General features: G+C 41.0%; 1 protein-coding gene across 1 annotated transcript; it reads right to left on the reverse strand.

Moving 5' to 3' along the window:
• Positions 1 to 13104: 13104 nt before the first annotated feature.
• Positions 13105 to 14480, reverse strand: LOC128565135 (heterogeneous nuclear ribonucleoprotein A1-like). Its single transcript, XM_053561427.1, has one exon. It carries the CDS (start codon positions 14419 to 14421, stop codon positions 13459 to 13461), a length of 963 nt encoding a protein of 320 aa, XP_053417402.1. The 5' UTR covers positions 14422 to 14480; the 3' UTR covers positions 13105 to 13458.
• Between the last annotated feature and the right edge of the window lie 11144 nt (positions 14481 to 25624).

Below are 25624 nucleotides of genomic sequence, written 5' to 3' on the forward strand. Positions count from 1 at the left end.
TAGTACCAGCCTCCCTAGACTTTAATCAGGCATCGTATCTGTCTTGTTTACAGAGTTTAAAGTGCATTTAGTATTTTATCTGTCACAGTAAAGGCTAAAAAAAAAAAAAAGCTATTGAAAGGGTGGATTAGAGTACTGATAGGAGTGTATGAGATAATTCCTGCAAAATGCTTAGCACCATACCTCGCAAAGAATAAGTGCTCCACAGATTTTGCTAGGGTTATCATGTGCCAGGCACTGTTGTAGGAGTTATGAAGAATAGAAAGTGAATCAGACTAAAGGAGAATAAGGAGAAAATGATGAACATAAAATCTGTAGGGATAAGATGATAAATTTAGGAGATTATGGTCAGCTGGAAGGGTCAAGGAAAGGGTTGCAGAGAAAGTAGTACTGGAGATAGGTCTTCAAGGATGGCCTAGGAATTAGTGAGAGAAGAGGTAGATAATTGTTAACTGCTTTTACAATGAGCTTTTGGAGTGAGACAGAGTTTGGCCCTTTTAATTATGGATTTCAAGATCCTGGCTTCATAACTTTTAGCTTCATCTGTGTAACTTGACGTATAGTTAATGCTCAATAAATATTAGCTAGTATTATTATCTTAATCAAACTTCAGCTTGGTCTTCCACTATGTCTTTCCCTTTATATTCCATAAGTCCAGTCATTCCAGTTAAAGCATTACTTTCTTTCTTTTTTTTTTTTGTAGAGACAGAGTCTCACTTTATCACCATTGGTAGAGTGCTGTAGCATCACAGCTCACAGCAACCTCCTGTGCTTAGGTGATTCTCTTGCCTCAGCCTCCCGAGTAGCTGGAACTACAGGCACCCGCCACAACGCCTGGCTATGTTTTTGTTGTTGCAGTTTGGCCGGGGCTGGGTTTGAACCCGCACCCCCAGTATATGGGGCCAGCGCCCTACCCACTAGGCCAAAGGCGCTGCCCAGCATTACTTTCTTTTTTTAAAGTCAACTCTTTGAAATGTTTTCCAAATATTCCCAATTGTCACCTCTGTTGCCATGGCCATAAAAAAAAATCGTAGTACTTACTCCAATCTGATTTAAATTATGTGTAGTGTTATGATTCATTCTCTGCCTAAAGCCTATAAACTCCTTGAAGGTGGAAACTGTTCCTTATTTGTTCCTAAACATTCCAAGGCCTGTTAAGTAGTGGGTGTTCGATAGACATTTGTTGAAATTACTCTGATTTAAGTTTTAATTCAGATAGCCCCTATTAGCTTAGATAAGAGTTGTAATTTTTTTCCTGAGACAGAATCTCACTCTCTCATCCCAGCTAGAGTACAGTGGCCTCATCAAAGCTCACTGCAACTTTAATCTCTTGGGCTTAAGTGATCCTCTTGTCTCAGCCTCCCGAGTAGCTGGGACTCCAGGTATGGACCACCACATCTACCTCATTTTTTCTATTTTTAGTTGAAGTCTTACTCTAGCTTAGACTGGTCTCCAATTCCTGAGCTCAAGTGGTCCTCCCTCTTGTACCTCCCAGAGTGCTGGGATTATAGGCATGAGCTACTGTGCCTGTGCAAGAGTTGTCTCCTTCTATTACTATCATCGTCATCATCATCATTATTATCACACACCTGCAGTTCCAGCCACCTGGGAAACTGAGGCAAGAGGGTTGCCTGATCTCAGGACTTTGAGGTTGTAGTGAGCCACAATCTGGCAACTGCACTCTAGCCCAGAGCAACAGAGTGAGACTCTGTTTAAAAAAAAAAAAAGGCTGGGCATGGTGGCTCATACCTGTAATCCTAGCACTCTGGGAGGCTAAGGCTGGTGGATCCCCTGAGCCCAAGAGTTTGAGACCAGCCTGAGCAAAGCGAGACCCTATCTCTACTAAAAATAGAAAATCTAGCCGCATTGTGGCGGGCACCTATAGACCCAGCTTACTTGGGAGGCTGAGGCAGGAGGATTGCTTGAACCCAAGAATTTGATGTTGTTGTGAGCTATGAAGACACAGTACTCAACCCCGCGGCCACTGAGACTCTGTTATTGTGTATAATTATGATGTATAACGATGTTATGGGATACCTATAGGTATTAAAAAGGTTACTATAGGGAAGCAAATGAATATATCCACCTTCTTACATGCCATGGGGTCAGTCTAGCTCACAACAACCTCAAACTCCTTGGCTCAAGTGGTCTTCCTGCCTCAGCCTCCTGAGCAGCTGGGACCACAGGCACCTGGCACTTCTTTTTTTTTTTTTTTTGTAAAAACTAACTACAGTGGGCCAGGTGTGGTGGCTCACACCTGTAATCCTAGCACTCTGGGATTGCTTGAGGTCAGGAGTTCAAGACCAGCCTGAGCAAGAATAAGACCCTGGCTCTACTAAAAATAGAAAAACTAGCCAGGTGTTATGGCAAGCACCTGTAGTCCCAGCTACTCAGGAGTCTGAGGTAAGAGCATTGCTTGAGTCCAAGAGTTTGAGGTTGCTGTGAGCTACAATGTCACCACAGCACTCTACCCAGGGTGACAAAATGAGACGCTGTCTCAAAAAAAAAAAAAAATAAGTGAAAATAGAAACTATAAGTATGTTAATGAACATATTGAATATTGAATACATTTTCCAGGAATATAATATCTAGAAATGCATGGGTGGCGGTGCCTGTGGCTCAGTGAGTAGGGCGCCAGCCCCATATGCCGAGGGTGGCGGGTTCAAACCCAGCCCCGGCCAAACTGCAACCAAAAAATAGCCGGGCGTTGTGGCGGGCGCCTGTAGTCCCAGCTGCTCGGGAGGCTGAGGCAAGAGAATCGCGTAAGCCCAAGAGTTAAGAGGTTGCTGTGAGCCATGTGACGCCACGGCACTCTACCTGAGGGCGGTACAGCGAGACTCTGTCTCTACAAAAAAAAAAAAAAAAGAAATTAGAAATGCATGGGAAATAAGATACTTGAAATGAAACTGAAGCCTAAACACTGACACTAAATTATACCTTTGTATTTAGTTTTATTTTTCATTTTTAAATATACTTGCACATGTGTATATTTATAATTCGAAGGTTCATTCTCTAAACCACAAATTGAGAGAACCCTTTTTCTCTTTTTTAAGACTGAGGTCAGACGTGCTGGCTTTTGCCTGTAATTCTAATGATTTGGGAGGCCAAAACAGGATAATCCCTTGAGGCCATGAGTTCAAAGTTGCGGTGAGCTATTGTCATGCTACGGCACTCCAGCCTGGGCAACAGAGTGTGACTGTGTCCCCCTGCCAAAAAAATGTTGAGACTAAAGGGCGGCGCCTGTGGCTCAAAGGAGTAGGGCATCGGCCCCATATACCAGAGGTGGCGGGTTCAAACCCAGCTGCAGCCAAAAACTGCAAAAAAAAAAAAAAAAAAATAGTTGGGACTAAAGATAGAACATGACCTGCCATCAAGGCCCTTATGGATGCGATACTACCCAGGTTAAGCCAGGTACTTCTGAAAGCCACTGGTGAGACTTGGATATGAAATAGTAAATGGAGGGAAGGCAACTAATGAAGAATGTGACTGGTCTACAGAAATAAGCTGTCAGCATGAGTTTTTCATGACCTATATCTTCATAAGGGTAAATTCACCATGTCTAACAGATAAAAGTTACTTGTCTAGGTTATGTTTTAGGCAGTAGATGAATTGGAAGAAGTCTGTAATGCTGAAATATAAGGAACGAGATTGGTACTGTATTTTTGAGGAGAAAAAACAAGTCTAGTGAAGAGCAATGTAAATTCTTTTTCTCTAAGGGAAGGAGGACAACAAAGAGTTAAAAACCCAGGATGCAATAATGGGTGCCATGCCAGAGTTAGACAATGATTTATAGTGTACATACCAGAGACTGTATAAATCATTTTATTTGACAGATGGCATTTTTATTTCTTCAGCAGACTTAGGGGCTGTAGAATTGTTAGAGCTTTGTCAAATAGTAGTGCAGTGCAGCCCAAGGCATTAGATCATTCATTTTGCCTGATTACATGAACTCATTGGTTTATTGGGGGGTGAAAGAACTCATTATTAAAATTGTCATCTTGATTATACAGATTAAAGAAAATGAATCAAACTTCTGAAAATTAGCTTTCACAACTTGTTAAAAATTGACTGGAAGTTGAAAAATTAATTACAGAGCAGGAATAATTAGAGAAAAGTTTTGTCATTTTTAAAGCGTGAGAGATTAAAAGAATAGTATTTAGAATAGTGGTCTCCAATCTTTTTGGCATCAGAGACCAGTTTGAGGGAAGACAACTTTTCCACGGACTGGGTACTGGTGGGGAGGATGGTTTCAGGATGATTCAAATACATTATATTTATTGCGTACTTTATTATTATTACATTGTAATATGTAATGAAATAATTATACAACTCACCATAATGGAGAGTCAGTGGGAGCCCTGAGCTTGCTAGCGTCACTACCTCATCTCTACCTCAGATCATAAGGCGTTAGAGCAGCAGTTCTCAACCTGCCGGTCGCGACCCCTTTGGGGGTCTCTTGCATATCAGATATTTACATTACGATTCATAACAATAGCAAAATTACAGTTATGAAGTAGCAACAAAAATAATTTTATGGTTGGGGGGTCACCACAATATGAGGAACTGTTTTAAAGGGTCGCGGCTTTAGGAAGGTTGAGAACCACTGCATTAAAGTCTCATAAAGAACTTGAACCTAGATCCTTTGTATACACAGTTTGCAGTAGGGTTTGCACTCCTATGAAAATCTGATGCTGAGGCTCATGTGACAGGAGGTGGAACTCAGGCAGTGATATGAGTGATGTAGAGTGGCTATAAATGCAGGTGGAGCTTTCCTCACTTACCCTCTGCTCAGCTCCTGCAGTGTTGCCTGGTTCCTAATAGGCCATAGACTGATACTGTCCTGGGGGTTGGGGACCACAGATTTATTTTAATTTAATTTTTATTTATATATATATATTTTAATATTTATTTATTTATTCTTTTGGCTGGGGATAGGTTTGAACCCACCACCTCTGGCATATGGGGGAGGTGCCCTATTCTTTTGGGCCACAGGCACCGTCCCTATTTATATATTTTTTGAGACAGTCTCACTCTGTCGCTCTTAGTAGAGTACTGTGGTGTCACAGCTCACAGCAACCTCAAACTCTTGGGCTTATGTGATTCTCTTGCCTCAGCTTCCAAGTAGCTGGGACTACAGGCACCTGCCACAACGTCTGGCTATTTTTTGTTGCAGTTGTCATTGTTTAGCTGGCCTGGGCCAGGTTCAAACCCCCTGGCCTCGGTGCATGTGGCCAGCGCCTTAACCACTGTGCTACGGGTCCCAAGCCAAGACCACAGTTAAAATCCATGTAGAGTTTTAAAAAAAGATTACTGTGTCAAAGTATGATGTATAATTTAGTAAATTTTTTTTTTGCAGTTTTTGGCTGGGGCCGGGTTTGAACTCACCACCTCCAGTATATGGGGCTGGTGCCTTACTCCTTTGAGCCACAGGTGCTGCCCTAATTCAGTAATTTTTAGTAAACGTAAAGAGGTGTCTCAACATCACCAAAAGCCGGTTTAGGAACATTTTCTTTTCTTTTCTTTCTTTTTTTTTTTTTTTTTGAGACAGAGTCTCAAAGCTATCACCCTGAGTAGAGTGCTGTGATGTTGCAGCTCACAGCAACCTCCAACTCCTGGGCTTAAGCGATTCTCTTGCCTCAGCCTCCCCAGTAGCTGGGACTACAGGCGCCCGCCACAACGCCCGGCTATTTTTTGGTTGCAGTTTGGCCGGGGTATATGGGACCAGCACCCTACCGACTGAGCCACAGGCGCCGCCCCAGTTATTAGCTATTTTTATTTCTTCTTTGGTGAAATGTCTTGTTCAAATCTTTTGCCCATTTGTAAATTGGCTTTCTGATTTTTCTTATTGTTGAGTTATAGGAGTTCTGGACAGGAGTCCTGTATCAGATGTGTTATTTATAAGTATTTTCTTCCAGTCCACGTCAGTCATGTACTTCATTTTCTTAATGGTGTCTTTCGAAGTACAAACTTAAAATTTTGATAAAGTCCAATTTATTATTTTTTCCCCTTTATATAATAGATGGTACTTTTGGAATTAGAGTTAAAAAAATCTTAGGCTAACAAAGTTTTGAAGTTTTTTAAAATTTTTCTCCTAAAACTTTTATATTTTAATTTTTACACTTAACTTTATGCCATTCTGCATTAATTTTTATGTATGTTATGAGGTAAGGGACTAAATTCATCTCTTTGAATGCAGATGTTCAATTTTCTCAGTTATATTTGTCTAAAAGATTATCCTTTTCCAAATAAATTATTTTCATACTTTTGTCTATAATCAATTGATCATAAGTATAAGAGTTAATTTCTAGACTTTAAATTCTGTTCCATTACTCTATGTGTCTGTTCTTATGCCATACTACATACTGTCTTTATTGTTGTAGTTTCTTAATAAGTTTGGAAATTGGAAAGTATAAGTACACCAATTTTGTTCTTCATTTTCAAAATTGTTTTAATATTCTAGTACATTTATATTTCCATAAATTTAAATTCACTGTCAACTTCTGCATAATGACTGTTGACGTTTCCACAGAGGATGCATTGAATTTATAGATCAATTCAGGAAGAATTGCAATCTTAAGTATATTGGGTTTTTTAATTCATCTGTTCATCTCTTTCAATTTCTTTAGTTTCTCTTAGTGATGTTGCATAGTGCCTAGTGTACATTTTGTAATTCTGTAACAAATTAAATATTGTTGCACTGTTCTGAATAGGATTGTTTTCTCAATTTCACTTTCAGATTACTTATTGCTATTGTACAGAAATATAGTTGACTTTTGCATATTGATATTGCATCTTGTGATCTTGCTGAACTCATTTACTAATTCTAATTTTTTGTGTGTTAATTCTTCAAGATTTTCCACATTCTGAATCACATACTCTGTGAATAAAGAAAGACTAACTTTTTCCTTTTGAATCAGGATGTCTTTTTCTTGTCTATTGCACTGACTGGAACCTTCAGTACTTTGCCTTTTTCTTAATTTAAGAGGGAAAACATTCAGCCTTTTACTATTAAGTGTGATGTTTGGATTTTTTTTTTCTTGAGACATGGTCTCACTTTGTCACCCAGGGTACAGTGCTGTAGCCTAATCGTAGCTCACTGCAACCTCAAACTCTTGGGCTTAAATGATCCTCCTGCCTCAGCCTTAAGTAGCTGGGACTACAGGTGTGAACCACCATGCTTGGCTACTTCATGCCTGGCTGATTTCCTCTATTTTTGGTAGAGATGATGTCTATTCTTTTTTTTTTTTTTGTAGAGACAGAGTCTCACTGTACTGCCCTCGGGTAGAGTGCCGTGGCGTCACACAGCTCACAGCAACCTCTAATGCTTGGGTTTACGCCATTCTCTTGCCTCAGCCTCCCGAGCAGCTGGGACTACAGGTGCGCGCCACAACGCCCGGCTATTCTTCTGTTGCAGTTTGGCCGGGGCTAGGTCCGAACCCGCCACCCTCGGCATATGGGGCTGGCACCCTACTCACTGAGCCACAGGCGCCGCCCAAGATGATGTCTATTCTTGCTCAAGCTGATCTCCAACTCTGGAGCTCAAATGATTCTCCTGCCTCAGCTTCCCAAAGTGCTTGTATTACAGGTGTCAGCCAGCCCACTTGGCCAATGTTTGGATTTCTGTAGATGCTATTTATTGGGTTGAGAAAGTTCCCCTCTGTTCCTAGTTTGGAAGTTTTTAATCATGAATGATTGTTAGATTTTTGTCAAATATTTTTTATGCATCATGTGATCGTAATCTTTTATTGTTTTAATACAGTGTATTGCAATTAGTTGATTTTTGGATGTTAAGCCAACCTTCTGTTCCTGGGATAAATCCCACTTAATGGTGTGTAATCCTTTTTATATGTTGCTGGATTTAGTTTGCTAATATTTTATTAAGGATTTTTGCATGTATAGTCATAAGGGATATTGATCACTAGTTTTCTTCTTCTTTAAGGTCTTTGTTATGGTATTAGGATAACATTGACCTCATGGAATGATTCTATTCCCCAGAAGAGTTTGTGTAGAATTGATATTATTCCTAAACATTTGATTGAAACCATCTAGACCCAGGCTTTCTTTGTGGGACTGGGATACTTTTTGAATTAATTTTTGCATAGGGTATTGGGGGTTAGGGTCCAACTTTATTCTTGTAACAATAACCACTTGCCTCTTTGTCTGAAGGTCTGTGATCAAAAACAGCTATCAGCAGTTGTAACACAGATCTCTGATGTTTGAAGACTGTGAATAAAAGTTCTCTGAAAAATAATTGGAAGAAAAGGACTTTATTCCAGTGAATAGTTTACAAACCAAGGAGATGCAGCCTCCAGTTTAAAATGAAGTTGAGTTCTGAGAACAAAGGGAAAGCTCAGGTTTTTGTTTTATTTATTTATTTATTTATTTTTGACAGAGTCTCACTCTGTCACTCTTGGTAGAGTGCCCTGGTGTGATAGCTCACAGCAATCTTAAACTCTTGGGCTCAAGAAATCCTCTTGCCTCAGTTTTCCATTTTTAGTAGAGATCAGATCTCACTCTTGCTCAGGCTGGTTTGGAACTTCTGAGCTCAAGTGATCCAGCTGCCCCAACTCCCAGAGTGCTATGATAACAGGCCTGAGCCAGCATGCCCAGCCAGAAAGCTCAGGTTTTGTAACAGTTTCCACCCCAAGTTCCCAAGCAGTCCAATTAATGAAAATGAAGGATTGAGATGTGATTAGTTCTGATTGGTTAATATGGCTGACTCCTGATTGGTCAATACAGCTGAATCCTGATTGTCAGGGGTGCTTATTGGTTGGTTTAGGTAAGCCCTGATGATTGGTTTCCAAGTCCAGAGCTAAAAGATGCACTTTTTGGCAGAGCTCAAGAGTTTATGTGTGTTTGTTAGTCAGCACTGGGTGCTTGGCTCTATTTTAAATTTAGGCTTAGGTAGCCATGAGCATCGTTTTTGAAAAATTGGCCCTTTCAGGTAAGAAAGAAGGCCAGGAAGTCTTCCTGGCTCCCATAGCTTTGTGCAAACTGATTCGGGAACCTGGAAAAAGCTGCTTGCCATGAGGATTGGGATGGGTGCCTCCTGCGGTGCTAACAGCTGAAATTAACCAACATTAATGTAAATTTATGTCCAGTTCTTCCCCTGGAAATTGCAAGGCTTCAATAGACTCCATAGTTCCAAAATAGTTACATCAGACGCACTCTGCCAGTGCAGTTGTTTAAGTGAGAAGGGGATTTCTGCTGCTTCCTATGCCACCACCGCCCTAGAATCCTCTAACACATTTTGTTGCAAGAATATAAAATGGCCTCACACGAAGTTTCTTTATTTTTGCCACCTAATGCCAATAGTAACTAAGGCAAAGATGTCCAGTTTGAGAGGGAGGGGCAGATTGGGTTGATATTGGGAGTCATGGCTGGTGGTTATGGGACATGAGGAAGGACCCCAAAGTTGAGGTAGCTCATGCTGTTTTCTTTTTTTTTTTTTTTTTTGGTTTTTGGCCAGGGCTGGGTTTGAACCCGCCACCTCTGGCATATGAGACCAGTGCCCTACTCCTTGAGCCACAGGCACCACCTGCTCATGCTGTTTTCTGAGGTGCCTTGACTGTAGGATGAGGCATAGCAGATAGAAGTATGTCACCTTTCATATTACTTTGTTCCTTAGGTCAGGGAAGTTTTAGCTCCCCATTGTGACCAGGCAAGATTGGGCATGAAGTGGGTGGGGCAGAGGATGATCCCAGTGTGAGAAAGGAGAAAGATGGGCTGTTTGGATTGGAGCTGAATAGAACAGGTGGCTGGTGGAGAGAGAAAAGATATGCAGAAAGGCTGAGTGCAAGACAGGCTATTTATCTGGTTGATAATAAGCCTTCACAGTCAACACCTACATTGTTATTATCCTTTTTGTAGTTAAAGAAAGCAGGAAAGCATGGTGCCAAGGCCTGAGACTGAGGTGGGAGGATCCCTTCAGGAGTTCAAGGTCAGCCTGGGCAACATAGTGAGACACCGTCTCAAAAAAAAAAAAAAAGAAAAGAAAAAGAAAAAGTGTTGCCCAGTGGCAGTGTCATAGCCCATGAGGTGTACTGGAGGGGCAATTGCTTATATTTAAAAAAAATTTTTTTAAAAGGTGGTTTGGTAAAGATGGTGGGATTTTCAGATCCATTTTCTGATATTTAGTAGAGACAGAGGGGACTATACTAGAACATGTTTTGGATTAATTAGTTCTAGACCTGTCTCTCTAACTTAATCTTTGACTACAACCAAATTATTGAACCCAAGGTTTTATTTATTTGTTTGTTTGTTTGGGTTTTTTTGTTTGTTTGTTTTTTGTTTTGAGACGAAGTCACACTCTGTTGCCCAGACTAGAGTGCTATGGTGTCCAGCCTACCTCTCAGCAACCTCAAATTGTGGGCTCAAGTAATCCTACTGCCTCAGCCTCTGGAGTAGCTGACACTACAGGTACCTGCTATAACACCCAGGTATTTTCCTGTTTTTAGTCTAAATTTGGTCTTGAAGTCCTGAGCTCAAGTGATCCTTTCACCTTGGCCTCCCAGAGTGCTCAGATTATAGGCATGAGCCACCACACTCAGTAAAATAAGATGTTAGGGGAAAAAAATTAAGATAATGGATGTGAAATATTTTGAGAAGTGAATGCTGTGTAAATGCAAGAAAATATTACCATTCTATAATGCTAAAGTATTAAGAACGGCTGCTAAATGAAAATATCTCTAAAGATAAACCATGATGAAAATTAATGGGAAGATAAGATTTAATTTACTACCAAATTTCAGCAGGCATTTATTGGGTACATGCTTGTTGAGCAGTGAAGTTCATGTGTGTGAAAAGTGAATGACAGGGGCAGTGCCTGTGGCTCAAAGGAGTAGGGCACCGGCCCCATATGCCGGAGGTGGCGAGTTCAAACCCAGCCCCGGCAAAAAAAAAAACTGCAAAAAAAAAAAAAAGTGAATGACACATGGCTCACACCTGTAATCCTAGCATTCTGGGAAGCTGAGCTGAGCGGATTGCTTGAGCTCAGAAGTTTGAGACCAGTCTGAGCAAAAGTGAGATGTATCTCTACTAAAAAAGAAAAAAAAAAAAAAATTAGCCTGGCAGGTCCTGTAGTCTCAGCTACTTAAAAGGCTGAGGCAAGGGTGGCGCCTGTGGCTCAAGGAGTAGGGCGCCGGTCCCATATGCTGGAGGTGGTGGGTTCAAACCCAGCCCCTGCCAAAAAAAAAAAAAAAGGCTGAGGCAAGAGGATGGCTTGAGGTTGCTGTGAGCTAGGATGCCACTCTGCTGAGGGTAACAGAGTGAGACTCTGTCTCAAAAAAAAAAAAAAAAAGTGAAGGACAGACCATTTAATTGTCATAAATCCTGCAGGTACCATCATTTAAAAATTCTTCGTGCCTTTTCTGCTTATTATGTTTATGATGCTAGTTAAACCCAGCACATTTGCTTTGTAAGAAGCCAAAGAGAATATTAAAAAAAAAAAGATGATAGTCTGTTTATCTGGGTCTTCCAAAAGCATTTCCTGCCAGGCAGTTGACATGTACCCTTGGCATAATTTCAGGAAACTATTTGCTTCTGTTTATCCTTTCCCTATACAGCATCTCCTTAGGATTGAAATGAGGACTCTCCTTAATTCTTTTAAATTTTAGAATGATACTTTTTTTTTTTTGAGACAGAATCTTACTAGTTACTCTGGGGTTGAGTACCGTAGTGTCATAGCTCACAGCAACCTCAAACTCTTGGGCCCAAGTGATTCTCTTGCCTCGGCCTCCTGAGTAGCTGGGACTACAAGCGTCTGTCAAAACGCCTGGCTATTTTTAGAGACAGGGTTTCGCTTTTGCTCAGGCTGGTCTCTGAACTGAGCTTAAGTCATCTGCTTGCCTCAGCCTCCCAGAGTGCTAGGATTACAGGCATGAGCCACTGTGCTTGGCCTAGAATCATACTTTATATAATAACACTTTAGAATTACTTTTTATACTAGAACAATGAGGATACTTTGTGTCTTTTAAATTAAAAGGAAAATGCATCCATTTTAGTAGAAAAGTCAAAGCCATAAAGTGAGTTAACCCAATAAAATGTACTCTGAAGAATAGCCCCCCATCCCCACCTCTGTAAGAATGCTCAGATACATCTCTCTTTCAGAAAACTCAATGCAATTACATCTGAACATGTAAAACCTGTTAATTATGAGATAACTGTCAGCATTTCTAAAATCTTTTTTCTTGATGAAAAAGAACCCACCATTGAATTTCTTCAGAAGAGTATGCTTTACTTAATTCGTCTATAATATTTTTCTTTTTATGTAGCATGTCAGAAATATTTTGTGAAATGGCTTAGATACTATTATAAAGAAGAAATTACTCTAATTTTTATTCCTTTTAGGGAGCCAATTAGTTTCTAGATATTTTAAATACTCATAGTACAGTTAGGAAAGCAGGAGTATGGTATAGCTTTGTTGTAATCCCAGAGTGCATGTTATTTTAATTATGTAAATATATATATATATATATTTGAGAGAATGATGGCAAATGTATTTAGCTTAAAGATGGAAAGTTGGAAGTACAGAAAGACATAATAACTTGATGCTCACACATACTGCAGTTGTGAACAAATTTATATCCTGTCTGTGTAATGTTGTCAAATAAACTAATTATTACTTAATTCCTATGTTCTTCCAGAGAGGCTAAAAAAGATTTTATAATTCTGTACAGCACTAGAACTTCAGGCAGCAGTTGATGAGGAAGCAGGACTAGAAGCTGTAATGAAATTGAAATGATGGGCATGGGACAGGTGTCAAGAGAATAATTTCGTATGTCAGCAGGCTTAAACCAGGGTTCTGGAGTCAGGTTAAGTGTTTCAGATTGGGAGCATGTTCATAACCTAACATCAGAACAAGGTTGTGGATCAGAACCAAATGACCTCTGAAGGAGGTCAAGGATCAGGGTAAGCAAAGGGCAAGAGACAAAGACTGGAAGTTATTGTTAGACAAATACCAATGGGATAGGCAGATAGGGAGAATGAGCAAATGTCCAGAGTTTGGAGTCTCAGATTTAAGTTATGCCATTACTACTTTGGACAACATAGGTCTCTCATTTTCTACCATCCATTCCTCTCTTTGCAAGGTTTTTTTTTTTTTTTTTTTTTTTTTTTTAAATAGACACATTTATTCAGCGTCATGATCAGACTATTACATTTAGCAATCAACAGCATGGGTGCAAAAAAAAAAAAAATCTACATTAAAACCCTTTGTTGGAATGCTTTACACTTTCCACAGAACAGAAACTAAAATAACCTGTTATACAATTAGTCACAAATACAGTCCTCGAGTTTTTTGCCCATACACATGAGTATTGTCTAAAACATGTCTTCTTTGTAGCAGCTAGGCCCTGCCACCACTGTGCTTGGCTGAGTTCACAAATCTGTTGTAACCTGTAGCTTCCCTCTCACTTCTCTGGCTCTCCTCTCCTGCTAAGCTTTGTTTCCTGGGAATAATTAAAACCTTCTGCCACTGCCATAGCTACTGCTGCTACTGGAACCACCATAGCCACCTTGGTTTCGTGGTTTGGCAAAGTATTGGCCGCCACCACCATAAGGGCCAGAGCTTCTGCCTCCAAAATTTCCTCCCTTCATAGGTCCAAAATTTGATGACTGATTGTTGTAATTGCCAAAATCATTGTAACTTCCACCACCTCCAAAATTGCTTCCATCATTACCAAATCCATTGTAGCCATCCCCACTGCCACCATATCCACCACCACCACGGCTGCCACCAAAGCCACCACGACCACTGAAGTTTCCTCCACGGCCAAAGTTGTCGTTTCCACCAAAACCACCTCCACGACCCCCACCAAAGTTTCCAGAACCACTTCGACCTCTTTGGCTGGAGGAAGCACTAGCCATCTCTTGCTTTGACAGGGCTTTCCTTACTTCACAGTTGTGGCCATTCACAGTATGGTATTTCTGAATGACAATCTTATCCACAGAATCATGGTCATCAAACGTAACAAAAGCAAAGCCCCTCTTCTTCCCACTGCCTCGGTCAGTCATGATTTCAGTCACTTCAATTTTCCCATACTGTTCAAAATAGTCTCTTAAGTGATGTTCTTCAGTATCTTCTTTAATGCCACCAACAAAGATCTTTTTCACAGTTAAGTGGGCACCAGGTCTTTGAGAATCCTCTCTGGAAACAGCTCTCTTTGGTTCCACAACTCTTCCATCCACTTTGTGTGGCCTTGCATTCATTGCTGCATCCACCTCCTCCACGGTGGCGTATGTGACAAACCCAAAGCCCCTGGAGCGCTTGGTGTTCGGATCTCTCATTACCACGCAGTCTGTGAGCGTTCCCCATTGCTCAAAATGGCTCCTCAGACTCTCATCAGTCGTTTCAAAGCTCAACCCTCCAATGAATAGCTTCCGCAGCTGTTCAGGCTCTTTAGGAGACTCTGACTTAGACATGACGGCAGTGGGAAGAGAGACTTTAACGATGCTTCCTCGGCAGCGTCCACAGGCAGAAAGCTCTTTGCAAGGTTTTAGACTTAGTTGGGAAACATGACAGTGGCTTTCACGCACTGATACTGGGGCATATGTGTTGAGTTCATCTCTACTCTCCTTGCATTACCTACCATGGAGAAGGCAATATTGGTTATAAATATTGGTTGAACTTTGTTTGTTTTTTGGTTTTTGCAGTTTTTGGCTGGGGCTGTGTTTGAACCCTCCACCTCCGGCATATGGGGCCGGCACCCTACTCCTTTGAGCCACAGGCACTGCCCTGAACTTTGAATTAGAAAGTCTGCAAGAGATAAAAGTAACTGCATCAGAGGAGTGAGAGAACAATTCCTGATACAGACATAGTTCCTGAGTGCAGTTCTAGATGTGAGAAATAATGGAATTTTATCTCTGTACAGGACTGTCAAAGAAGTAAATTAAGGTACAAAGAAATTATTGACCTATCCAAGGCAATAGAATCCAAGGCAATTCCATTCACTGGAATACTGGAAAGAACCAGGTGTCTCCATTCCTAGATTTATGCTGAACACACTAAACAAGTGGTTTGTAAAGATTCGAAACAGTGTTTAAGTCAGCCAAACAATATTTTATTAATATAAAGTTTGAGTAAGTAAAATTTTGAAGATGATAGAATCTAATTGATAATTTCCTTACTCCTTAATTTATAATCTCCCCTTTTTAAAGTGCTCATTATAGTAGTGATTATGCAGAGAAAAAGCCTCTGATGAAAGTGGGTATAAAATTGTGTTCTTTGTTCAGCAAGTTAAAACAAGCTGGTCTGTAAGCAATTATTATCTTCATCAAAATTCCTAGCATAATATTTTGGCTTCATAGGCCCAGCACGTATGCCTTCTCAAACAATTGGATGGATTTAAAACATTTATGAGATGTTTGTGCTTATATCTTAACATAGCATCAGTTCAACAGGAAAAAGAAAAAAATGTAAGGTTTGGCAGTAGGGATTAGTTTGAAAAAGAAAAACCAAAACTAAACAGAAAGCCCCCAACAACACTTAATCCCTGCACATGAATGAACATTCTTTATTCAGCCTTGAATGCCCTTAGCAGCAAGCAATGCTCTAGTTGGGGTTCAGGCTTATCTTTCATTTCCTTATGATTAAATTGCTTAATATTTCTAGAAGAAAGTACCAAAAGGCTTTTTGGCTACTTGTTACATATATTAATGTTTTTATATGATTGATACATTCTAAAGAGAACTCTTTTTAGCCAGGGATTGTGGTAGGCACCTGTAGTCCCAGCTAGTTGGGAGGCTGAAGCAAGAGAATCACTTAAGCCCAAAAGTTTGAGGTTGCTGTGAGCTGTGATGCCACAGCACTCTCCTGAGGGTGACATAGTGAAATTCTGACTCTAAATAAATAAATAAAATAAAATAAAATAAAATAAAATACAGAAAAATTAACTGGGCAAACAAAAATAAGAGAACTCTTTTTGCCTTTTTTGTTTTATTTTTGGTTATCTAAAACAACAAAAAAATGTGTTCTATATTCTAAGGAAATTGTTCAGGTACTTCCTTGGGTGAGCAGATAATTTATAAGTAAATATTGGGAGGTGCCTGTGGCTCAGTGAGTAGGGCGTCGGCCCCATATACTGCAGGTGGTGGGTTCGAACCCCAGCCCTGGCCAAACTGCAACAAAAAAAAACAAACAAAAAACAAACAACAAAAAAACCAACTAAATTATCTTTTCAAATTCCGAATTTACTTAAGCGCAAGTGACTATTTTTTTTTTTCTTTTTTTTTTTTTTTGTGTTTTTTTTTTTTTTGGCCGAGGCTGGGTTTGAACCCGCCACCTCCGGCATATGGGACCAGCGCCCTACTCCTTGAGCCACAGGCACTGCCCTGCGCAAGTGACTATTAAAAATGTGCCTTTTTATTTTTTTTTGAGACAGAGTCTCACTTTGTTGCCGTCACCCTCCGTAAAGTGCTGTAGTGTCACAGCTCACAGCAACTTCAAACTCCTGGGCTTAAGCAATTCTTTTGCCTTAGCCTCCCAAGTAGCTGGGACTATAGGTGCCTGCCACAATGCCTGGCTATTTTTTTTTTTTTTTTTTGTAGAGACAGAGTCTCACTTTATGGCCCTTGGTAGAGTGCCGTGGCCTCACACAGCTCACAGCAACCTCCAACTCCTGGGCTTAAGCGATTCTCCTGCCTCAGCCTCCCGAGTAGCTGGGACTATAGGCACCCGCCACAATGCCCGGCTATTTTTTGGTTGCAGTTTGGCTGGGGCCGGTTTTGAACCCGCCACCCTCGGTATATGGGGCCGGCGCCCTACCGACCGAGCCACAGGCGCCGCCCGCCTGGCTATTTTTTTGTTGTTGTAGTTGTCATTGTTGTTTGCAGGCCCTGGCCGGGTTCGAATCTGGCACCCTAGCCACTGAGCTATAGGCACTGAGCCTAAAAAAGGGTCTTTGAATAAGACTGGGAATGCTTGTTTTAAAAATAATAATCTTAAAAGATTAGGATTAGCCATAGATGGCATTTTGAAACTTATGTAATTTTTTTCTGATTGGTTAGGTTTACGGTTGCAGTCTGTTTTTAATGATTACATAGTCAAATATTTAATCTGTACATTCATTTGAAATTACTGTAATTCAATTGCTGTTACTTGAGTAACAGCTATTTGCTAGCCATTGAAGATGGAGCTGATGCTGATAGATGAATAGCCCATGCCTTTAAGAGGCTCACAAACTAGCAGAGTCAACAGATTGGGTCAGGGTGAGCAATACTTGTGAACATGGGTTAAGGGCTATGCATGAACTGTGCCTTGGGTGCCAAGGGAGGAATTAATCCATTCTGCTTAGTAGAGGGAAGAAGCCAGTGAAGGCTTTATTGAAAAGATGATATTTGAATTGGGCATATGAGAGATGGCAATTTTCATGGTATTTTCTGGGAATGAAAACTTGTTTATGAAACAGGAGCATAGAACTCTTGATGCCAGCAATGTGATGTAAAATTTGAGGTGTCTTTGGAACAGCCATGTGCAAATATCTGTTAGGAAGTTGAAAGTTTAGTCCTAGAAATTAAGAAAGAGAGGTTGGAGTTAGAGATAATGGTTTGGCAACACCAGCGTGTTTAATTGAAACCATGTAAACAGATAAAATTCCCGGGAATAGGCTCCGCGCCCATAGCACAGTGGTTATGGCACCAGCCACATACACTGAAGGTGGCAGGTTCAAACCCTGCCTGGGCCAGCTAAGCAACTGCAATAAAAATAGCTGGGTGCTGTGGCGGGTGCCTGTAGTCCTAGCTACTTGGGAGGCTGAGGCAAGAGAATCACGTAAGCCCAAGAGTTTGAGGTTGCTGTGAGTTGTGATGCCACTGCACTCTATTGAGGGCGACATAGTGAGATTCAGTCTCAAAAAAAAGAAAAAAAAAAAATATTCCCAGGAACAATCTGTGTGTAGAAAAGAGCCAAGAAGAAAAATCTTCCAATTAAAGGGTGTAGAGAGTAATGAAAGGCACTGAGAAAGAGTGATCATAGAGATAAGAGGAGTTGATAGTGACACAAAGAGAGCAGAGAAGGTCAGTAAGAAGCTCAAAATGCTATAGGAAAAAGGAAAAAGAACAAGAAAGAGTATTAGAAAGTTAAAAATATCATAGTTGAAATTGAAAAAATTAATAGAATTGGAAAGAAAAATTTATAAAATTTCCCATGAAGAACAAAAAGAATATGATAGGGACAATTAGGAGGTCAATCAAGGAAGTTCAATGTATGAGAGGTAGGAGTTCTAGAGAGAGAAAATTGAGTAAATGCATGGAATAAAATTTATCAAAGAAATAGTGCAAGAATATTGATTGGATCTAAAGCATATGAGCCTCCAGATATAAGGACCCATGAAATGCATTGGAAATGTTTGAAAAAGTACTTGTCCCAAGGTACATCACCATGAAATTTCAGAGAAAGATCCCATGAGCCTTGAACTTCAGGCCTCTAGTTATCCTTCTGTCTCAAAGCCTGTCAATTTTAGAAATGATAAAGTAGGGCAGCGCCTGTGGCTCAGTCCGTAAGGCACCGGCCCCATATACCGAGGGTGGCGGGTTCAAACCCGGCCCCGGCCAAACCGCAGCCAAAAAATAGCCGGGTGTTGTGGTGGGCACCTGTAGTCCCAGCTACTCTGGAGGCTGAGGCAAGAGAATCGCTTAAGCCCAGGAGTTGGAGGTTGCTGTGAGCTGTGTGAGGCCACGGCACTCTACCGAGGGCCATAAAGTGAGACTCTGTCCCTACAAAAAAAAAAAAAAGAAATGGTAAAGTATTTCTTTCTATTGGTCAGCTTCAGTGGTATTTATTAGAGATCAGTTTCTCTTGAGAAGCTCTGAGATGTGTTTTGTAACACAAACATAATTATCAGCAAAGTATAGTTTCTTTATAGTATTGGATTCTCTGTGCTGGAAAGCTGAGGCTCTTTACATGTAAGCAATTACATGTAAGAAGTCACATTTGGGGCGGCACCTGTGAATCAATGAGTAGGGCACCGGCTCCATATACCGAGGGTGGCAGGTTCGAACCCGCCCTGGCCAAACTGCAACAAAAAAATAGCCAGGAGTTGTGGTAGGCGCCTGTAGTCCCAGCTACTTGGGAGGCTAAGGCAAGAGAATCTCCTAAGCCCAAGAGCTGGAGGTTGTTGGGAGCTGTGATGCCACAGCACTCTACGAAGGGTGACAAAGTGAGACTCTGTCTCTAAAAAAAAAAAGCAGTCAAGTTTGGTGGCTTGGCGCCCATAGGGCACCTGTCACATACACCAAAGCTGTTGGGTTTAAGCCTGGCCTGGGCCTGCTAAATCACAGTAACAACTGCAACCAAAAAATAGCCGGACATTGTGGCAGGCGCCTGTAGTCCCAGGTACTTGGGAGACTGAGGCAAGAGAATCGCTTAAGCCCAAGAGTTTGAGGTTGCTGTGAGCTGTGATGTGACGGCACTCTACCGAGGGTGACATAGTGAGACTCTGTTTCAAAAAAAAAAAAGTCATGTTGGGTAATAAAAACCTCACACATACACACAGTTCACAGTGACAGCTTTCAATGTGTCTGTGACTTAGGCTTTTTGAACCCTTAATCTTGGCTTTTCAAGTCTTGATTAGCTGAAAGCTGAAGTTATGGAGGAAGGAATTAAGGATAGCATAGAATACCAGTTTCTTCTAAAAGAAAGGAAAAAAGGAAGGAAGGGAGAAAATTAGATGTAAAAGCTTGGGCTTCCAAGAGATGGGCAGCCCTGTCTTCTGTCTCTGGTGTGTCGACCATGTTTCCTAGCATGACAGCAATCTTGGGGTAGTTGACCACTTAGCTGGCAATAGAGTAGATGCATGCAAACTTCCACTCCCATTTTACTGCTGTTTAAATTTTCAAAATCATAACTGTGACTATACAAATGTTAATGTGAGTAACCTTTCACAGCTTAGTATTTTAACAGAAACTCCCCAAGCATTTATCATTCCATTTGTCAAGAGAATATTTTGTTTTACTGCTTATTTGAATCCACTAAGCATGTGAATTTGGTTGTCTCTGAACTGGGCATCTCCTCTTTGCTTCTAACCTCTAGTTTAGAGTTTCCCGTAACATTTTTTCTCTTTCTTTTTCTTTTTTTTTTGTTTTTGAGTGTAGTGGCATTATCATAGCTCACTGTAGCCTTGAACTTCTGTGCGCAAGTGATCTTCCTGCCTCAACTTGCTGAGTAGTTAGGACTACAGGTGTGTGTCACCAGGCCAGGCTAATTTTTTTTGAGACAGAGTCTCACTCTGTTGCCCCAGGCTAGAGTGCTGTGGTGTCAGCCTAGCTCACAGCAACCTCAAACTCCTGGGTTCTGGTGATCTTCTTGCCTTAACCTACTGAGTAGCTGTGACTATAGGCACTATAACACCTGGCTAATTTTTCTATTTTATTATTATTATTTTTTTGAGACAGAGCCTCAAGCTGTTGCCCTGGGTAGAGTGCTGTGGCATCACAGCTCACAGCAACCTCAAACTCCTGGGCTCAAGCGAGTCTCCTGTCTCTGCCTCCCAAGTAGCTGGGACTACAGGCGCCTGCCACAACACCCAGCTATTTTTTGGTTGCAGCCGTCATTGGTTGTTTGGCAGGCCCGGGCTGGATTCGAACCCGCCAGCTCAGGTGTATGTGGCTGGCTCCTTAGCCGCTTGAGCCACAGACGCTGAGCCTAATTTTTCTATTTTTAGTAGAAATGGGGTCTCATTCTTGCTCAGGCTGGTCTCAAACTACTGAGCTCAAGGGATCTTCCTGATTCAGCCTCCCAGTGTGTTAGGTTTATGGGTGGGAGCAGCAGTATTGGGCTAGTCTAGTGTTTCTTTTTTTTTTTTTTGTAGAGACAGAGTCTCACTTTATGGCCCTCGGTAGAGTGCCGTGGCCTCCCACAGCTCACAGCAACCTCCAACTCCTGGGCTTAGGTGATTCTCTTGCCTCAGCCTCCCGAGTAGCTGGGACTACAGGCGCCCGCCACAACGCCCAGCTATTTTTTTTTTTGGTTGCAGTTTGGCCGGGGCCGGGCTTGAACCCGTCACCCTCGGTATATGGGGCCGGCGCCTTACCGACTGAGCCACAGGCGCCGCCCTAGTCTAGTGTTTCTTAATCTTAAAGATTCTAATTCGGAGGCCAGGCTCACTTGGTGGTTCATGATTCTAATACTGGCACTTTGGGAGGCCAAGACAGGTAGATTGCCTGAGCTCAGGAGTTCGAGACCAGCCTGAGCAAGAGGGAGACCCTGGCTCTAAAAAATTGTTAGGCGTTGTGGCAGGTGCCTGTAGCCCCAGCTACTTAGGAGGCTGAGGTAAGAGTATCACTTGAGCCCAAGAGTTTGAGGTTGCTGTGAGCTATGACATCACAGCATTCTACCAAGGGTGACAAAGTGAGACTTTGTCTCAAGACGAACAAACAAAAGATTCTAATTCAGTATGTCTAGGATTGAGGCCCAAGATCTGTATTTCTGAGAACTTCTTGGGTGATTATGAAGAGCTATCAGATTTAGTAACCAATAATCTGATTACAAAACTAGTCATGGGGCTCCGCACTTAGGTGAATCTGTGTGAATGATAAGCCCAATTTGCCTTTTCAGGGGTTTGGAAAAGAAAACAGTAAAAAAGGCAAAGAGATGACAAGGCCATCCATTTGTATTTAGTTCTCAGTTATGCTACATTCTTGGAGATTATAGATCAGAGGCTTTTGATGCCAAATCTTAAAGCATATGGAAAAGCCTTAAGGGTTAATATGGAGTGGTTTAGAAATGAAGTTCTACTCAAATTTGGGGAGAATGGAAAGAAGGATTGGATTAAATTATTGAGGTATAGCTTAGCAGTTATAATTCTTTTTTAAAATTGTACGTTATAGTGTTTAAGTTTTTTCCATAAAAAATTGTTTTGTGTGATTTCAGTCTTTTTTATTTTAATTTTTTAATTTTTGAGTGTTATTTTTTCCCTTAAGTCATAGAGATAATTTCAATCTTTAGCATTTACATTTAGATGTTTAAACAAAACACACTGTTTTTATTAAAAAAAAAAAAAAAGGAAAGGATGTGTAGAAAAATATGGCTTAGAAAATTTAAAATTCATCATTCATCTAGGCCAACTACCTTTCCTAGTAGCCTGCCTTAGAGAAACCTGGTTGTTTGGATCATGAAGCATAAGTAAGCCTCTATGGCCCCTTTAATGAACATAAATAATATTACAGGCTAAGTACCTAGGAGGAAGTTGTTGTTTCATAACTAGACCTGAAAACCTGAAAGTCTTCTTGGAAGATCTCTTTTTTTGATTCTGTTGCCTTGGTAGAGTGCCGTGGCCTTACAGCCCCCAGCAACCTCAAACTCTTGGGCTCAAGAGATTCTTTTGCCTCAGCCTCCCAAGTAGCTGGGAATACAGGAGCCCACCACAATGCTCAGCTAGTTTTTCTATTTTTTGTAGAGACTGTGTGGTGTCTTGCTTGCTCAAGCAATTCACCTGCTTTGGCCTCCCAGGGTGCTAGGATTACAGCACTGTCCCTCAAAGGAGAAAAAAAAAAAAACATGCCAAAGCAAAATTCATGAGCCAGAAAACCTAAACAATTTAAGTACAGGATTTAAAATAGCAAAAGGAAGTAAAGCCCATCTTTGTGGTGTCAAGTTCTATTTTGGTATATAACAAAATAGTTGAATTGTAAGTCTCTCAGAGTTAAAATATTAAACAGACCCTTAGCTATAAGATGTGTTGCCAGGCATCTGTATGGAATATAACCATGTAATCAAGGTATATTGTACTTCTTCACACAAAAAGAACGAAAACTACTGCTTCTAAACATTAGGAAGCTTTCATTAGACTGACAGAAGACAGTACAGAGGAAATGGCTTGGGGGCAGAGGAGATGTATGAGAGAGGATGAAAGGAACAGTATTCATACTATCCAAATTAGAGCCAGGATGTTTATGCTCACATCTTGTCTTGGCTCTGTGTTGAGAGGACTGAATAATGGGGACATGGGAAAGTAGATCTCTGAGATCCCTGAGTCAGGTGGTCAATATACCAAATTCCTCCTACAAGTTCTCATCTTCAGCAGCCTCTGTGCATTTCTGAATATATGTTGTGTTAAAGTTCAAAGCCAGCTCATGCTAATTACCCTTTCCTCTTTTTATGTTGCTAATGTCCCTCCTATGGCTGTCGTTTCATTCTGTTGTTTACAAGTCACATGCCTCTCCAGCAGGATTATAACCTTATGAGGAATGTTTTTATTTATCTATCATTTATTCAGACAGCATGTATTTATTGTGCCCGTATGTCATGCTGGACTCTGTGCTAGGCACATAGGATGTAATTATTGGCAAGATGGACTTGGTTCCTGTTCTTAAAGAGCTTACCATTTCCTTTATCACCTTGTTTGTCAAATGATGTGAACATTAAGTTAATGCAAATTACTAAAAGAGCACTATTTAAGTGTCCCTAATAAATATTTGGCCAGTATAAAAAACGAACTAGTAACCACATATGGGGAGTTTAGACTGAAGACTATATTTAGAAAATTAAGGAATGTTAATTATCTTTCTGAAACAGATCAAGTGAAGGTTTTTCTTAAGAATTAAAAAAGTTCCATGCATAATTCGCAGTGGAATTGACAAAAAGAAAAGCTTTTTGTATCTCATTATTGTCCTCTTACATTGCTTCTTCACATATAATTGACAGCAGCAACAGCTGCAAACGATGAAAGTAATTACTGTCCTGGGTCTGAATCAAGAAGATCTTGATGCCTTCTGTTTAGCTGGCTTTCTTTTTTTTTTTTTCAGTTTCTGACTGGGGCGGGTTTGAACCCACCACCTCCAGTATATGGGGCCAGCGCCCTACTCCTTTGAGCCACAGGTACCACCCTGAGTTGGCTTTCTTTATAGATGTCATTCATAAGAAAAATGGAACTTCAATAGAAATTCTAATAATTTTGAAAGTGGGAGAACTTAAAAGCTTCCTTACAGAGCTTAGGAGAGCTGCAGGTGGAATTTACTTGAAGTGTTGTTAAATTCTGGGACTTGCCTTCACATTCACGGGTTTACTTGTTCCATGTTGGAGGACAAAATCACCCTCATGTGAGATGGGAGAAGATTGGAGGAAGCTAAGTTCATCCAATATGGTCCAGGTCTCCTGAAGGGTTTAAGCACTTCAGCAAATTAGAGTAGAAACTCACTGTTAGATTCTGAATTTGAAGTAAAACTTGTTCTGATTTGCCTAGTTTTGAGTTGGTCCCTGTGTTTTCCAGTGCGCCTCGAGGACAGGTGAAATGTTGGGCTTTCTTAGTGTACAGCCAATTTAACTTACAGGAATTGATTTTCCACACACAGACAATTGTGGCACACTGCATATAAAGCCTCTGGCTAGAAAGGCAAAATAGCCTTTGGCATAAATATTTTGGAGATGAAGAGTTAATACTAGTATAATTCGTATGTAATATCCTTTTTTGGCAAAGGAATAATAGACTTTTTATCAGTTTGGTTCCCACTATTATTTGTTTTCAATCACGAACAAGTTAAATTATTTCCAGGATATATCTTAAACTCATTACTTTCAATGCTTGCCCTGCAGCTGAGTAAATACCTCTTAAGGATATATGACAATTGACTTGGCTTGGGTTTTGAAACATGTCTTGGCCTTAGAGCCTGCTTATGTTCATATATATTGGTTCTTTCAAAATGTCCCTAATGTAAAATTGTAAACTCGAAATTGTAAACTTCATTTTCATTGCTGCTCAGCAGATTTTTGCATTTCAATGTCAGGGTATTTTTTAGTATCATGTATTATGTATAGTGATTTATGGGAGGAGAAATTGGGTTACATGGCTTCCTAACATCCCACCAAGTAAGTACAGGTTTGAATCTTAAGTGGTTTACATTCTTCTTTTTCAAGTGGATTGTCATACTGGGGAAATAATTTCCTCCAGAATTCCACTAATAAATCACAGATTCTCAATACTAGTATTCCATTGCTTTATTATTAAATGATGCCCTTTTCTAGTTTTTTGGTTTTGCAAGCCAATGGAGTATTTAAAACAAATTCTCGGATTCCCCTTTGGAGCTCTTGATTCATGCCAGGCTCCTTGGAACCCTAGAGCTCTTGAGGTTCTGCTACTGCTGAAGTACCAACTGTAGCTTCTTTTAATGTCCTTTGGGTTTTGTAGGGGTCCCCCAGTCCGAGAGCTGGGAGAACAGAAAGAGTTCATCGGTTTGTTTGAAGGCAGGAGGGCCGTACAGGCAGCTTTTCCCAGACTCTCCCAGCTCCGGCTTTTCATGCATACCAGAAGAGCCGCTTTTTTCCTCCAGTGATTGAAACCATCTGGACTGCAGGGGGGTCACGTGTGTATGAGAAAATGACATAAAGTTTCAGACCCCCTTGTGCTTTGCTGTAGACCCAGACAATTCTCGGTCGGATGGTGTCGAGGTGAGGGCCGTCCAGTTTGAGGGCCAACTTCCCTTCCTGGCCTCCCCCGCCCCCCTGCACCCCCCTCCTCCTCGCGCACTCTCCCTGCCGCTTCCTTGCTCCCTCTTGCGCCTCTGCGCACTCCCCTCCGCCAGGCTCCAGCAGCCCACCCTCCCTGTCTTGGGTGGAGGCACATATCCTCCACGCCCCCCTTCTCTCAAATCTGCAATCCCTCCCTTCTCTCTCCCTCCACTCCGGCCGCAGCCC

Source organism: Nycticebus coucang, chromosome 14, assembly GCF_027406575.1.
Source record: "Nycticebus coucang isolate mNycCou1 chromosome 14, mNycCou1.pri, whole genome shotgun sequence".
Lineage (NCBI taxonomy): Eukaryota > Metazoa > Chordata > Mammalia > Primates > Lorisidae > Nycticebus > Nycticebus coucang.